Source organism: Moschus berezovskii, chromosome 8, assembly GCF_049115385.1.
Source record: "Moschus berezovskii isolate FMDL1 chromosome 8, NW_MosBer_1.0, whole genome shotgun sequence".
In the NCBI taxonomy this organism is placed as follows: Eukaryota; Metazoa; Chordata; class Mammalia; order Artiodactyla; family Moschidae; genus Moschus; species Moschus berezovskii.
In genome coordinates, this window is record NC_142467.1 from 108,462,924 (window position 1) to 108,480,015 (window position 17,092).

General features: G+C 41.4%; 1 protein-coding gene and 1 pseudogene across 1 annotated transcript; both read right to left on the reverse strand.

The window, feature by feature from the left end:
• Positions 1–3,987: 3,987 nt before the first annotated feature.
• Positions 3,988–15,913, reverse strand: LOC129558083 (vomeronasal type-2 receptor 116-like; annotated as a pseudogene).
• On the reverse strand, positions 4,687–5,942 carry LOC129558806 (uncharacterized). The gene is made up of 2 exons (XM_088838413.1): positions 5,364–5,942; positions 4,687–5,239 (listed from the first exon to the last, which is right to left on the reverse strand). Exons 1-2 carry the CDS (start codon positions 5,940–5,942, stop codon positions 5,105–5,107), a joined length of 714 nt encoding a protein of 237 aa, XP_088694539.1. The 3' UTR covers positions 4,687–5,104.
• Positions 15,914–17,092: the final 1,179 nt, after the last annotated feature.

Sequence of the window (17,092 nt, forward strand, 5' to 3'; positions counted from 1 at the left end):
TGTGGTTATCCAAATTCTCAGTGTGCTGAGAATATTCTCCATGACTGGCAGTGGTTTCATCCCCCATTTTACTTTTAATTTTTTTTTCAAAGGGGAGGCTCAAAAGAAATATAATGCCCAAAAAACTGGAGAAGAAAAGACAAGAGCTTTTCACCAAGCAGAGATGTCATGACAGATCTGTACTTCCTCTGAGGCTGACTAGATGCACTTTCCAGAAGCCAGTCACAAAGATAACCCCCCATCCTGGCTATGTGGTCAGGCACTGCTGATACAAGGGGACCCTGGGAGAAGCTGCAGCAAGTCTGTGCATTCAGGAGGCTTCAGGAGCTCCAGGCCTACAGCCCTGAAGGAGAGCCTTTCAGGACCTTGGACAGCACAAATGTTTCCGGGGCCATTGCCCTGGTGCTGCTGGTGAGTTCCTGCGTCGTGTTGGTTCCAGATCTCTGCACACCAGCCCTGAGCCCATCACTCTTAGTCTTCAGATAAGGCAGAGGTGAAATAAAGCTTCAGATAAAGCCCAGGATTGGGGCTTTTCCTCCCACGGGTCCTCTGCAGATGGCCAGAAACAGATGCAGATATTCGCTGACAGTCTCAGATAGTGAAAACAGCAAGGGAGGGATTGGCTATGACCTTCAGGGCAGACAGGCTTGCCAAGGATGCAGAGAGAGTCAGGAGCCAGAAAGAATGTTCTTGAGAACTAGAGGAAAAATAGAAGACTGTCCTGAAGAAACCGAATGGTCCCTGGGAAGTGGTTTACAGGGAGTGGGGGTGGGGACAATCCTCTGTTCCACTTGCCTCTTTCACTGTCAACCCTGTTTCTGAACTAAGATGCTTTGCTGTATTAACTCTGTACTCTATTGAATGCTTAATAGACAAAAACGAGGCATAAATGTTTTTTGTGGATAAGAGATTTGGTTTCATATGACAAGAGAAAAGATTTTTGTATATCTTTGTACACCTCAGTTTCTGATTGCCAGAATTTGTTTATTGAATTCTACAAACGTAATCTATCCTGAGGAATTATTTAGTGTTTTTAGTTATAATATTTTTTTTTACATTCAGTTCAGTTCAGTTGCTCAGTCATGTCCGACTCTCTGCGACCCCATGAATCACAGCACGCCAGGCCTCCCTGTCCATCACCAACTCCTGGAGTTCACTCAAACTCATGTCCATCGAGTCGGTGATGCCATCCAGCCATCTCATTCTCTGTCATCCCCTTCTCCCGCCCCCAATCCCTCCCAGCATCAGAGTCTTTTCCAGTGAGTCAACTCATCGCGTGAGGTGGCCAAAGTATTGGAGTTTCAGCTTTAGCATCAGTCCTTCCAATGAACAACCAAGATTGATCTCCTTTAGAATGGACTGCAGTCCAAAGGACTCTCAAGAGTCTTCTCCAACACCACAGTTCAAAAGCATCAGTTCTTCAGCGATCATCTTTCTTCACAGTCCAACTCTCATATCCATACATGACCACTGGAAAAACCATAGCTTTGACTAGACGGACCTTGGTTGGCAAAGTAATGTCTCTGCTTTTTAATATACTATCTAGGTTGGTCATAACTTTCCTTCCAAAGAGTAAGCGTCTTTTAATTTCATGGCTGCAATCAGCATCCACAGTGATTTTGGAGCCCCCCAAAATAAAGTCTGACTGACACTGTTTCCACTGTTTCCCCATCTATTTCCCATGAAGTGACGGGACCAGATGCCATGATCTTTGTTTTCTGAATGTTGAGCTTCAAGCCAACCTTTTCACTCTCCTCTTTCACTTTCATCAAGAGGCTTCTGAGTTCCTCTTCACTTTCTGCCATAAGGGTGGTGTCATCTGCATTAGTTCAGTTCAGTCACTCAGTTGTGTCCGACTCTTTGCGACCCCATGAATCACAGCACGCCAGGCCTCCCTGTCCATCACCAACTCCCGGAGTTCACTCAAACTCATGTCCATCGAGTTGGTGATGCCATCCAGCCATCTCATTCTCTGTCGTCCCCATCTCCTCCCACCCCCAATCCCTTCCAGCATCAGAGTCTTTTCCAGTGAGTCAACTTGTTGCATGAGGTGGCCAATCTGAGGTTATTGATATTTCTCCTGGCAATCTTGATTCCAACTTGTGCTTCTTCCTTCCTCATGATGTACTCTGCATATAAGTTAAATAAGCAGGGTGACAATATACAACCTTGACGTACTCCTTTTCCTATTTGGAACCAGTCTGTTATTCCATGTCCAGTTCTAACTGTTGCTTCCTGACCTGCATACAGGTTTCTCAAAAGGCAGGTCAGGTGGTCTGGTATTCCCATCTCTTTCAGAATTTCCCACAGTTTATTGTGATCCACACAGTCAAAGCCTTTGGCATAGTCAATGAAGCAGAAATAGATGTTTTTCTGGAACTCTCTTGCTTTCTCCATGATCCAGCGGATGTTGGCAATTTGATCTCTGGTGCCTCTGCCTTTTCTAAAACCTGCTTGAACATCTGGAATTTCATGATTCACATATTGCTGAAGCCTAGCTTGGAGAATACTTACACCTAAACAAGAAACAATCTATTCTACAGAGATTACTTTTAATATTTAGTTAATACTACAAAATCTTATTTTGTTAAGCTTGCTTTTAAGCTTATTTTTGTTAAGCTTGCATTTTTAGCAAGAGTTGCCTCCTTTTTAAAAAATCATTCTTGTGCCAAACACTAAATCAGACAGAAGACATTTTACTGTAAATCAGTTAGCACTTATGCTATGTGTTACATCCTTATCTATTACCTAAAAATTAAGTGGGTATTGTTTTTGAAGAATGTCATTTTGTAAAATGTTATTTGTTTATTTTAGCTTTGGCTGCCGAGTCTTCCGTTGCTGTCCATTGGCTTTCTCTAGCTGTGGAGAGCTGGGCTAGTCTCTAGTGGTCGTGCCCAGGCGTCTCATTGTGGTGCCTTCTCTTGTTGCAGAGCACGGGCTCTAGGCACTCGGTTTCACTGTTTCTAGCACATGGACTTCGTTGCTCCAGGGCATGTGAAAACAGGGATCAAACCCTTGTGTCCTGCATCGGCAGGCAGACTTTTAACTACTGGACCACCAGGGAAGTCCTACGTGGATATCCTTAAAAATTAGATTTGAATTTTGATTCTTAAGAAGGAGTATGGTTTTTGGAAACAATTTCTGCTGAAAATGACTTGCCAGCAAGCTTATTGCCCTGATCAAAAATAAGTCTGAGTCACGGAAACTTGTCTGCCTCACAGTGTTGGGCCCATCATAATTGGTCATTATTCAAGAAACACATCATTGCTTATTAAATAAACAATTCATTTTACTTATAAACACTCCATTTAGTAAACATAATTATTTTCACTGGACACACAGAACATGGAATAAAGGTGTCATGCTGTAGAAGTCCCAGGGGGACAGAGAGTGTGTAGAGGTGGCAGCTATGCCTTCTGTCAACAGGCTCTGGATTTAACTGTGTCAAAAGTCTGATAAGTTCTCCCCACTGCTGCTAGTACTTACTAAGATTTTCTTCTGTGATTTCAAAGTTCAAGCCACAATTAAGAGTTTATAAATTTGTCTGGGTTCTCAAGTTTTCTCCGTCATGGCCTTGGTTACTTCAGCCCAATTCCCCATAGCTGAGGGAGATGAGAGAGATCTCAGGGATGGATGCAGACCAGACCTGTCCTGGCTCTGTGGTGAGAGCCTGTGCTGCTCCAGAAAACACCTCTAGGAGCACCTCCAGGGGGACCCAGCATTGCTGCTATGGCCTCTGTGCTCCGGCCACCCTTGAATCAATTCTGGGCACCTTCTGTCTTCCTGCAAAACATCGTTTGAACAGAGTGACCATTCCAGACCTAATCATCAAAGTTAACATTGCATTTTCTCCACTAGTTTTCTAATTTTGAATTGTATGTGTGTTATTATCTCTTCATTTTATGTTGATTTTCTCACTAAGTTGGATAACCTATGAAGAGAAGGGTAATGTGAGTTTTAATGGTTTACATTGACAGACTCACTTATTCACTTTGCCATATTTTGTTGAAAGAAAACATTCAAACTCCAAAAATAGTTTCTAGTTTTCTCAGAAAGTTGCTCAGCTTCAGTTACACAATGATACCACCTCTTTGGCAGTAGACTGCAATCAATTGTCACTATGATTTCACATCCTTTCTCTCATAATTCATTTAACACTCTAATCACGAAAATCTGCTTCAAATGTTAACCTAATCAGTACACTGTTTCTTTTAACTCAATCATTGCTGTCTTCAGAGATGTTTTTAGAGTGAAAAGCTAAAAATATAATTTTATTCCTGTTGTCCTGCCATAGTTATTAACACCACCCCTCTCAACACTCATTATCCCCTGGTTTTGAAGGAAAATCAATTGATCCTCCTGTCTAGACAGTGCACTTATTACATGCCAAGGTGTGGACTAAAATCTGTGATTCAGAACTTCATTGAACAAAGTCATTGCCCCAGTTTATTTGAATGTTGATGAGAGAAAAGGTGTTTTTCTCCACTTTAATCCTAGATTTATTCAACACAATTATTTTTACTGTACACAACAAAATATAGACACAACATTATCTAAAATACTACAAAGCTACAAAACAGAAATTTTATAGTACTGACTATACAATAAAAGCCAAAAAAGCAAGGACATGTTGCCAAGGTAACCTGCAGGACCACCAGGGGTGGTTCTGTGGGGACCCTGTAGAGCTGGCTCTCAGCTTACCAGTTTCAGAGAGAAAGGGAGCTGTGTGTGTGTGTATGTACACATGTGAAAAGAACCATTTTGGGCAGATCACAAGAGGTATCTTGACTCTAGAGGTCAGAAAAGGACCCCAACATGAGAGTAGGGCCAGGCTAACAGGAATGACATCACTGCTGGACTCTGCAGACAGACAGGTTAGGGCAGCACCCGGCCACCAGAGTGGGCCTCAGGTCATCTGTGAAACAGGTTCCCAGGCTGGGGTTGTTGCACCACCTGGCCCGCTCTGCTGATGCCTGCTGGCTTTGTCGTTAAACAGATTCTCAGGAACTAGAACCAGAGTTTTCTAGCCAGAACTGTGGAGGGCATCTTTATAAGCACAACCCCACACCACCGCAGCGGGAACTCTGCTGCCCTGGGACAAGCCTCAGTTGCTGCCCTCGCCTTCTGGAGGAGCTGGAGCTGGAGCTGGAGCTGGAGCTGGAGCTGGAGCGGCTCCGGTGGAGGGGGCGGCGAGTGGAGCGGGGTTGCTAGCGCTCCTGGGACCTGAGCCAAGGGGAAGGCGACTTTCTCCTCCTCTGTGAGGGTGACCTGCGCCACCTGGGGGGTGGTGACCGCATTCTCCTGCGAGGGCTGAGTCGCCTGGGGGGTGGCACAGCGGTGGCCCTGATCTCCTGGCCGTCAATTTGTCCTCCATCCATGTGCTTCAGCGCCTTCTCAGCCTCCTCTGGAGTCTCGAACTCCACATAAGCATCAGACAGACCGGGGTGCATCCTCTCTACAGGCATGTCGATCACTCTGACTTTCCCGAAGGTGGAAAATATCTCCCTGATGTGGTCCTTGGTCACGTTCCTGGTGAGTCTCGCTATGTGCACCTTGGTGGCTTTAGGGGAAAGGCTGTGCCTTCTTTCCTTTTCATCTCTTTCGGGTTGTTTGGAGTGAGACCGCTGTCTCTTGCCTCTTCTATGCCAAGAAGTCCTCAAAGAGCCAGGGGAGCTGCTGGAGCTGGAGCTGCAGGACGTGCTGGAACGTCCTGAGTGGCTGGAGGCTGAAGGTGAGCTGGAGCTGCTGCTGGAGCCCGAGCTGGTGCTACAGCTGGACCGAGACCTGGAGCTGCTGCTACCACTGGAAGCGCTGCTCCACTTTCGAGGTCTAGGCCTGCCACGGTACTTCCGGCGTGACTCCCTGGGGCCGGCTGTATCTCTAGAGTGATCCCTGGACTGCTCATCAGAGTTCTCTTTGCATGTGGTGGGAGAGGGGGCCATCTTCTCTCTGTCGTGCTCCTCAGTATCTGGAGGGAAAGAGTTGAAGGAGCGAAAAAATGCTTACCAGTGGTTGGTACAATGGAGCAGTATAGTAATCAATAAGGCCATCACAGAGCCAGAAGAGAGAAGGAGGGAGATATGAAGGACGAGAAGTGAGGGGAAAGGAAGGCATTAATAACAACTGATGAAGGTTGGGGAAGCCACACTGATGCATACGGGGCAGAGCACTGAATTTCTAAAAAGAAAGAAAAGCAAACCAACCAACCAAGCACTTTGTGGGTAAAACATTTTCCAGAGAGAACTATTCAAACAGCCTGAGCAAATACTGCTTCTACTTCAGAGCGATTTTATTAAAAAAAAAATCTGGCTTATTATCCCAAGAAAGGTTCATACACAAAACTGTAGAAAATGTGGAATATTTCTTAATACTAACACCAAAGAAATAACTTTTAACAAGGAAATTTCTTATTTTAAGGGCCACTACCTGCTAAATTAGAGATTGCACAAAAGTTAAAAGCATATAAACGAGAACTCTCTTGCCATCAATGTGGTTTCTACACTCACCAGAAGAGGCTGGCTTGGAAATCTGGTCTATGCATGTTCCCCCAGTTCCAAGAGCTGTCCTCTGACCACTCCTGAGATGCAGACAGCTTGTGGCTTGCTGAAAAGTCTACTGACTTCTGCCTCTGATTCTCCTTTTATAGGCGAAGAGACTGAACAATCCAATCAGGGGACAACCCAATCAAGGGACAACCCAATCCAGAGGACACACCCTCTCTCAGATCAAAGGCACTGGAGAGGTTCCTAAATCTTTATCCACAAACGTATCCATAAAGGAGAAAAGGAAAGATATAAGCATCTGAATGCAGAGTTCCAAAGAATAGCAAGGAGAGATAAGAAAACCTTCCTCAGCGATCAGTGCAAAGAAATAGAGGAAAACAACATAATGGGAAAAACAAGAGATCTCTTCAAGAAGATTAGAGATACCAAGGGAACATTTCATGCACAGATGGGCTTGATAAAGGACAGAAATGGTGTGGACCTAACAGAAGCAAAAGATATTAAGAAGAGGTGGCAAGAATACACAGAAGAACTGTACAAAAAAGAGCTTCACGACCAAGATGATCACGATGGCGTGATCACTCACCTAGAGCCAGACATCTTGGAATGTGAAGTCAAGTGGGCCTTAGAAAGCATCACTATGAACAAAGCTAGTGGAGGTGATGGAATTCCAGTTGAGCTATTTCAAATCCATAAACGTTAGGAGTTTTAAACACATGAGCCACCCACCTCCTTGCATGGCTGTGCAGTAAACTCTCTCTGTTCCAAACTCTGATGCTGTGATATTTTTTGGCCTCATTTGTGAGGCCAAAAAATACATATTTATATTTATTTATATATATATATATATATTTATGAGAGCTATATATATTTCATGAGAGCTTCCCTGGTGGCTCAGTGATAAAGAACCCTCCTGCAATGCAGGAGACCCGGGTTTGATCCAGGGTTGGGAAGATCCTCTGGAGAAGGAAATGGCAACCCACTCCAGTATTCTTGCCTGGGAAATCCCATGGACAGAGGAGCCTGGTCGACTACAGTCCATGGGATTGCAAAGAGTCAGAGTCAGACACAACTGAGCTACTAACACACACATATATTTCATAAAATCTACAGGAAAAGAATTTTGGGCACTGTTCTTTCCTTGAAAGGAAATACCAGTGAGTTGTATTACTGACTTACCACAACTGCCTCTAAGGTTTCACTGAAGCTGGGAAAACTGGTCTTTCAGACAGGCTATATTCACAACAGCCAATATGTGCAGCCAACACAAATGTCCATCAAAAGATGAATGGCCTCCTCTGTTTGTTACCCTGGGGTAGGTGGGCGGGTTGGTGCCACTAACCTCACTGGGTAGGGTGCCAGAGGAAGTGAAGTGAGGCAGAGGTGAGCCCTGGGGTCTTGCCTGTTGGCATAGATGAAGCTGACACTTTTACCCCATGTTGGAGGCAGCTGGAGGATGGAGTGCTTCATGTATATGAGCCCCCACTACCCACTGCAGGCACTTTCCTCACCTGACCAGATCCCAGGTGATCTAGGCTGAGTTTTTCAGTGAAACCATGTTTTTCTGGATTCCTTGACACTTTTGGCATGACTCAGCTCCTGTGCTGGGTCACTTTCCACATATAGCTAGATCCTTCCTAGTGGATGGGTGAAGAATTAGGTAGCTTTCCTGATGATGAAGGCTGAAAATGTAGATTTGACTGTTTGCAACTGAGAGTCAGGTGAGAATTTCAAGAAATTATGGACATCATATTATGAAAGTTGTAAATTAAAGTGTTTTAGTCGAAGGTGAGGAAAAGAGGTGAATGGGTAAAGAGAATGTGGCATCTACCTAGAATGGATGAATATCTTTCAGAGGCCTCTGGTGTAGTTAACAATGCTGTACTGTGCGCTTCAATGAATTAAGAGGATAGAGCTCATGTTAAGTGTTAGCACCAGAAATATATGCACACAGAACATAGAGAAAATTTTGATGGTGATGGGTATATGTAGTACCTTGGTTGTATAGGTAATATCATGGGTGTTTTATATGTCTAATCTGACCAAGATGCATATAATAAAAGTGTGCAATTAAAAAAAATAGTTATGTCTCCATAAAACTAAACATTAAAAAATATAAATAAATATACCAATTTAAAAACAGAACTTGGTGAAGTCACTAAAAGGCTGTGATCTAAGTTTATTCTTTATATGAGAGCTCACTTTAAAAGCATTGATATAGGTAGTTGAAAATTCAGTTCAGTTCAGTTCAGTTCAGTTGCTTAGTCGTGTCCGACTCCATGAACCACAGCACGCCAGGCCTCCCTGTCCATCACCAAGTGGATGGAAAAAGTTACACCATGCAAACATTAATAGAGAAACAAAACAAGTGTTAATGTTAATATCAGTAAAAGTAGATTTCAGATCAAAGCATTTATTAGTAAGGAATAGGGACATTGCGTGATGTAAAATGTGTCAACTCACAAAGAAGTCTTAGTAATTGCAACAGAGCATCAGTGTGCAATACATTCATCAAAAACTGATATCAGTGAATAAAGAAATAGAGAAATCCAAAACTATGATTAGGACTCCAACACCCCTCCCCAACAATACTGCTAGTCTAAAATTCAACAAGCTTACAGGAGAACAATGGCACCAATCAACAGGATCCAGCCAACACTCACAGAACACTCAGTTGGTGTTTGTAGGACAATCAACCCAACAACAGCAGAATATACATTCTTATCAAGCACCAATGTGTTATTCACTGAGATAGACCATATTCTGGGTCATGAAACAAGCTTCAGAACATTTAAAAGAATTGAATCATACAGAGCATGTTCTCTGACTACAATGGAATCAATCTCCAGTCAATAAAATAAGATATAAATCTCAAAACAATAAGAAGTTAAAGAACACACATATATAATGACCCACGATTCAAACAAGAACTCTCAAGGAATTTAAAAACGACATAGAAATCATTAAAAATCAAAATACAATAAGTCAAAATTTGTGAGATGCTGCCAAAGCAATGCCAAGAGGGAAATTTATAAAACTAAATACATACATTGTGAAACAGGAAATGTCTCAAATCCACGTTAAAATCTCCAGTTCAAGAAATTAGAAGAGCAAGATAAACTCAAAGTAAGCAGAGGGTAGGAAAAACAAAAGAAAAATCATTGAGTTTAAACAAATGCATAGAGAAAATAAAAATGATAAAGCAATATGAAATAAAAACTCTGATTAAATAGGGAAATGTCAAATTTAGCAGTGATTACCATATTGTAACTTTTACCCAAACTATTTGATTCAATTCAGGAAAGTTAGAACTATAATATATTTTTTATTTTATTTTTTTGAGGTGTTTATCAAATTTTAATTTCAATTTTTCTATATGACATTTTTATAATAAAGACATGAGAAAAAACTTGAAAATACAAAAGAATATCATCATAATGTCATAAGTGGGTCCAACATTTCAATTACAGGAAATTCCAAATTATCATAATGCATCTGATCTCTTAAGTCTGCTTCAGAAGCTGGAATTCAATGGTATTATTTTGCATTCACTTTTTAATAAAGCATGTAATTGAAAATCAGCAATGTTTTAAGTCACATACAGGAAATCTAAGTCAAGTTGTGGAGTAAAAGGTGAATATATACATCTTGAGAGCTGGAGTGAAGGGGAGAAATGACAGCCTGGCAATAGAAATGCAAGAGAAAGAGATTGAAGCAGCGATTCAGAGGAATTGATACAGTTTGAGAGAGTGGGAGGATAATAAATGCAGAGATAGCGCTATGGCATTGCTTCTGTCGTGGCTTTGATGAATACACTGATGATGAGAGCACAGCATCAGTGCAAAGTACTATGACGACCAGCTTCTAAAATGAAAGTAAAAAATAAATAAATAAAATAAAATGAAAGTAAAGGTGAGAAACACTGTGATTAAAATAGCTGTCTGGTTTCAATTGGAATGATATGATTCTGGGGTCACAAGTCAAGTCACTGCTTTTAACTTACAAAGTAGGTTTCCATAGTTATCATTATAGTCAGGAAAGCCAGAATGGTAATCAGAACAACCTGATCTACAGAGAGAGATCTTTGGTGATGGTAAAAGCATAATCAACCGATCAGAATCATGAAGATGGCAGTCCTGATTAGTAGTCTTACTTGATCTATTTAGTTATAAAATATAGTAGATCTGGTAAACTAAAGCTTGACTTGGCTTACCACAATAAAATGTCAGGAGCTTTTACTCAGTTTCGAGATATGACTCAGATGATAACTCTAAATCCCCTGGAATAAAGCATATCTGGCAAACTTGAGGAAGAATTTTGCAGTAACAACACAGGTTTTCCCACTATCTTCCTCCCAGCATTTGGGACAGGGAAAATGGAAACTGTGTGCTTGGAAACAGAAACTATTCAGCTCTGTTAGAAATTATTGAATACTGACTCTGAACCAATTACTGGAATATAGGATTTGTCTGTGATCTACCAGTTAGAGTTAAGACTTGTGGAATTTAGGTGGAAATTGGCATTTTAACCTAATTCTATCTTACAATGGGTCCAGTGAGATAAATTCATACTCATACCATTTCCCAAATTCATGAGCCAGAATTAAAATACAAATGTCTTTTGCCTTATCCTCATAATGGCTCTATGACTCAAAGTATAAGGGTCATTTAGGGAGAAATAGAAAATGGAAATTTCTGTATTCCCTACATTCCATCAAATTTGTAAACCAAAACCAAAAACACATCTGTGATAAATACAAAAATGCTGGTAACATAATGGACTTTCAAAAGCATAGGAGTAATAACAGCAGGTGTATTTCATCAATGGCTGCATTGGGAGCAGAACACTCTGTTCCACACAGGTAATGCTTTGACAAATGATATGCTAGCAAATGGGCTTTCCAGGTGCCATGAGAGGTATAGAACACATCTGCCAGAGCAGGAGACATAAGAGACACAGGTTCAGTCTCTTGTTCAGAAAGATCCCCTGGAGGAGGATCCCACTCCAGTGTTCTTGTTTGGAGAATCCCATGGACAGAGGAATCTGGTGAGCTATAGTCCAAAGGGTCACACAAAGTCAGACACTACTGAAGTGACTTAGCACAGCAGCACGTGCTAGCAAATGGAATGCAAGCTGAGGCTGGAAAAACAATTGAACAATAGGACTAGGTCTTTAACCCAATTTGTTGTTCTGACTAACCATGACAACGTGCCCTGGAGCCAACAGGAGAATAAAATATGTGGATGAGATGAAGAGCTAAACCATTTCACCTGGGGCTTTCTGATCACAAATGTGTACATGAGGTTAGCAAATAGCAATCAAAACTGGTATGGGTCAACAAAACCACCCAATGTGATTTAGACTCAAGAGAAACAATAGGTTTGTTGTTTTAGAACAGGTAAAATATTGCATCTGAATATGCTCTTTTGTTGGAATGAAGTGAAGTCACTCAGTCGTGTCCAACTCTTTGCGACTCCATGGACTGTAGCCTACCATGCTTCTCAGTCCATGGGATTTTCCAGGCAAGAGTGCTGGAGTGGGTTGCCATTTCCTTCATCCAAGGAACTATAATATATTTTTTTTAAAAATGGAAAGGTTGCACATGAAATAGACATTTTTAACGAAGAAATAAGAACTTAAAAAAAGAAGAACCATGATAGGAAATATGAAAAAGGTGATCTGCAGAGACATTATGTAAATTTTGTTATTGAAGGAAAAAGAATAAAAAAAACCCAACCAACTGAATGACTAATACAGAGGGTGCAGAAACATTTCCTTGTATACAAGGGAGCTTACTATATGATGAAATTAGCATTTCAATAAGTTAGAAAATGATGATTTAATAAACAACTTAAGGAAAATACACTACAGATTTAATCTACATTAATTCAAAATATATTCTAAATATAAAATTGAAAATTTGAAACACTAAGAGTCAGAAGAAAGCACAAAGTCACTATGTGTGACCTATGTATTTAACCCAGTACGAATCTTTACACTGTCAGCTGACTCAAACAAACAAACAAATGGAATACCCAAGGGAGACAGAACAAAGAGTGCTTTGACAGGTTCTTAATTAAGAATATGGTTACTAAGATGGAGGAGAGGCTGAAAAGATAGACGCTGTGCTTACTGCATATTTAATGATGGAAGAAATGGTTGGATCCAACAGAAAAGCTTGGAGACGTGCCATTAGTCTAGAACAGAAAGCTATGAGTGAGTCTTGAGGACTGAGTGTAGTTATATACCGATACTTTTAAAAAGAGAGGGTAGGTTACCCAGGAAACAGAAGTAAAGCAATTTTGGTTGTTTTTAAATATCTGAATGAACATATGATATAATAGTAAATTTGACGTAATGCACTCAGATATTACAAATCATATATAGTATTTAAATGTTCTATTTTTCAAAATCCTAAAAATGAGATAGAGACTCATGAGATAAGATCTAAGAATGTCTATTTCCCTGGGAACTTGAATTCTTTAAAACTTTCAAAGTGTTCTTCTCGGGTCTCAGGAGGATAATGTAGCACTCTGGGGCAACGATGCAGCCTAGGAGCCCAGCACCAGAGGCCAACATGGAGAGGATCTCCATGGCCACCATGACCTTGCCCTTGGTGCCAGACAGGGAGGAAGGCGACCCAGACCCTGCAGAACACCAGCATGCTGAAGACCAGAAACTTGGCTTCATTGAAGATGTCAGGCAGGTTTCTGGCCAGGAAAGCTAGGGAGAAGGTTCCCAGGGCTAAGGAGCCCAGGTATCCCAGGACACTGTAGAAGGCAATGACTGAGCCCTTGTTGCACACGATAATGAGCTCCTTGGGCTCAGAATGAGTGTCTATCTCAAGGAAAGGGGGCGAGGTTCCCAGCCAGACTCCACAGAGAATCACTTGGATCAGGGAGCACAAGGGGATGACATAGTTAGAAGCTCCTGTTTCCAGAAACCGCCTCATGGTTCTTCCCTGGCCTTGAATGGTTTCCTGGCCTTGAATGCCAGGATCACAGTCAGGGTTTTGGCCAAACCAGTGGCAACAGCCACAGTGAACCCAGCTCCAAGTGTGACCTGTTGGCGGATGCAGGTGGCTCTGTTGGGATGAGCAGTGAAGAGTAAGGAGCAGGGGAAGCACAGGAGGAGGCAGAGGAGCAGGGCATGGCGGAGAGCCCTGGTTATTGGCCTTGACTATGGGGGTGCCTCAGTGCTTCACAAAGACCCACAAAACCATAGCTGTGGTGGCAGATAAACAGAGAGCTGTGCAGGCCAGAGACACCCCCAAGGGGTCATCAAAGCCCAGGAAGGGCAAGTCCTTAGGGAGGCAGCGGTTTCTCTCACTATTTGGATGCTCTTGAGCTGAGCACTGGATACAGTTCTCTGCATCTGGGGAAAAAGCAAAGACTCAGCATTTCGTTTTCAGAAATTCTCCATATTTGGCCAGTTTTTTTTTTTTTTTTAAACATGGTCACCTTTCCTCTCATTGAGCATACAAACTGCCCCTGATGTCATACTCAGGTACAAGATTAAGAGTCTACATTCATAACCTAGGAAGAACGCTTTCAGTTACAGGTAAGACAAAACACACTCAGTCTGGATCTTCAGCAAATTGTGGGTCAATGTTGGCTCAGTGATCCCAACAAGGATATGCGTTTTCCCCCAATTTTTTCTCTACTGTCCCAGTGTCGTCTTCATCCTAAGATTTGTCCTGCCGTGGTTTCTGCAGTTTTCCTGGTGAAGTCAGAGTCAAAGATTTCCTTATTCATACATATACTGAGAAGAAGCGTTCACTTAGCCCTCCAGGGATATCCTCTTTTGTCATTACCCTGATTGCTATGGGCTGCTTTTTGTATGTAACTTGATATCTGGTAGAACAAATGTTTCCACATTCTACTTTTTCATTTTTCTATGACCAGTCTTGTACAATTTTTCTATATAAAATTTGAAAATAATTTGATTGAGTGGATTGGTGTCTGAGTGTATTTCTATTGTCTTATATATTTGTGAAGGTGATATCTTAATTATTGATGAATTTTTAAAAATTTCCATTCAGGTTCACCTCTTTAAATCAGGCTTAATTTTTTTTTCTTTTTAAAATAGCAGGTAGTAAATAACTGCAGTGTTACAGGCTATTGGTCTTTGTGGCATTTATTCCCCTCTGCTGTTATGAAACAAGATCAGTCATAAATATGTAAATTAATGAACATGGCTCTGTTTCAATTATATCTATTCAAATAGGCAATAGTTTGCCTACTCTTGCCCAAAAGTTCCTATTATTTTTAAGGCTGACTCCAATGCAATAATACAAAGTCCTAACACAAGCAAGGTAATTCTCATTCACATTTCTTTTCCCCAGCTACCTGGTCTCGTTCCATAGAGCTGACACCTCTCCTGGCCTCTCTCTCTGTCCTTTCAGAGACATGCGTGGCACCCACTAACACATGTCTGTTTAGTCTCGATCTCTAGTACCGTGTTTCAGAGAATTATTTTTATAAATATCTTGTTCATATCTGAGAATATTTATTTAACAAGTGATCAAAATGCAATGAATTCTACTCTTAAGGTGACTGGAATTACCCAGTATTGATGGAAGAACTCAGATCATTACCACAGACTTAGTATTTTAGAAAACTGAAGTACTGTAATCCTTCTCCACTTAATATTCTATAGTAACATGTTTTGTTTCAGTACTATGTTTATAAATCTCTATTTCAAGCAACAGCTATATTTAGGGGCTGTAAGTTGTGATTTAAATTAGAACGATGTCTTTTTCTTTTTTACGTGATTCTTTTTTATATTGTGATATTCCAAAGGGTAGAGTCCTAGTGTTAGTTACACACACTTGATAAGTTGTGCAGTATTCAGGTCTTGGTACATAAGGTAATAAAATATTTCTGTATTAATTTATATGTACGTGCTCTGTGCTTATCATCTGGGTGTGAAAAGTATTAAATCTCAAGCTTTCAAGGCACCCACAGGCTGCCTTGCTGATCATATATGTTATATTTTATGGCAGGCTTTAGCATGGTCCCTGATGAGACTTCAGAATGAGCTTTTCCCCTGAAAACAGCACTGCAGTGGAGCCTAATAGGAAGACCACAGGCAGACCTGAGACTATACGTAATTGGGAAACAATAGTGATTAAAATATGGAGATGCTGAAAGAATGAGAGCAATGGTGCATATTGGCCCTGATGCCAATCCCCGTGGTTTTCTTCTTATTGAGAGTATTCATGGGGGAAGTTGCCATAAAGTGCAAACTTATTTTCTACCTGTCTGATTAGAAATTTCTCTCCCTGTGCATGAAACACAAATAAAGCAGCAGATGGGCTTTCCTTCCTCTGGAATTTTCCTGAATCCTGGAACACAGGTCTGGCTGCACACAGATTGAGGGATCTGAAGGGAAGAGAGAATTATGGTCATAATTTTGCAGAAAATGAGCAGCTTTAAGAGGATGTCTGTATTTCTGGCCTTGTGATGAGAATTTTGATAGAAGGTCATCACTGTGTACCCCCACCCTCCACTGTTGATACGATGTAGACATATAATTAAGCGTGTTTATGATGGAGAACATCTCACACGCTAGTAAAGTCATGCTCAAAATTCTCCAAGCCAGACTTCAGCAATACGTGAACCATGAACTTCCAGATGTTCAAGCTGGTTTTAGAAAAGGCAGAGGAACCAGAGATCAAATTGCCAACATCCACTGGATCATGGCGAAAGCAAGAGAGTTCCAGAAAAACATCTATTTCTGCTTCATTGACTATGCCAAAGCCTTTGACTGTGTGGATCACAATAAACTGTGGAAAATTCTGAAAGAGATGGGAATACCAGACCACCTGACCTGCCTTTTGAGAAACCTGTATGCAGGTCAGGAAGCAACAGTTAGAACTGGACACAGAACAACAGACTGGTTCCAAATATTTGTCACCCTGCTTATTTAACTTATATGCAGAGTACATCATGAGGAACGCTGGGCTGGAAGAAGCACAAGCTGGAATCAAGATTGCCAGGAGAAATATCAATAACCTCAGATATGCAGATGACACCACCCTTATGGCAGAAAGTGAAGAGGAACTCAAAAGCCTCTTGATGAAAGTGAAAGAGGAGAGTGAAAAGTTGGCTTGAAGCTCAACATTCAGAAAACGAAGATCATGGCATCTGGTCCCATCACTTCATGGGAAATAGATGGGGAACAGTGGAAACAGTGTCAGACATTATTGTTTTGGGCTCCAAAATCACTGTGATGCTGATTGCAGCCATGAAATTAAAAGACGCTTACTCCTTGGAAGGAAAGTTATGACCAACCTAGACAGCATATTAAAAAGCAGAGACATTACTTTGCCAACCAAGGTCCGTCTAGTCAAGGCTATGGTTTTTCCCATGGTCATGTATGGATGTGAGAGTTGGACTGTGAAGAAAGCTGATCGCCGAAGAATTGATGCTTTTGAACTGTGGTGCTGGAGAAGACTCTTGAGAGTCCCTTGTACTGCAAGGAGATCCAACCAGTCCATCCTAAAGGAGATCAGTCCTGGGTGTTCATTGGAAGGACTGATGCTAAAGCTGAAACTCCAATACTTTGGCCACCTCATGCGACGAGTT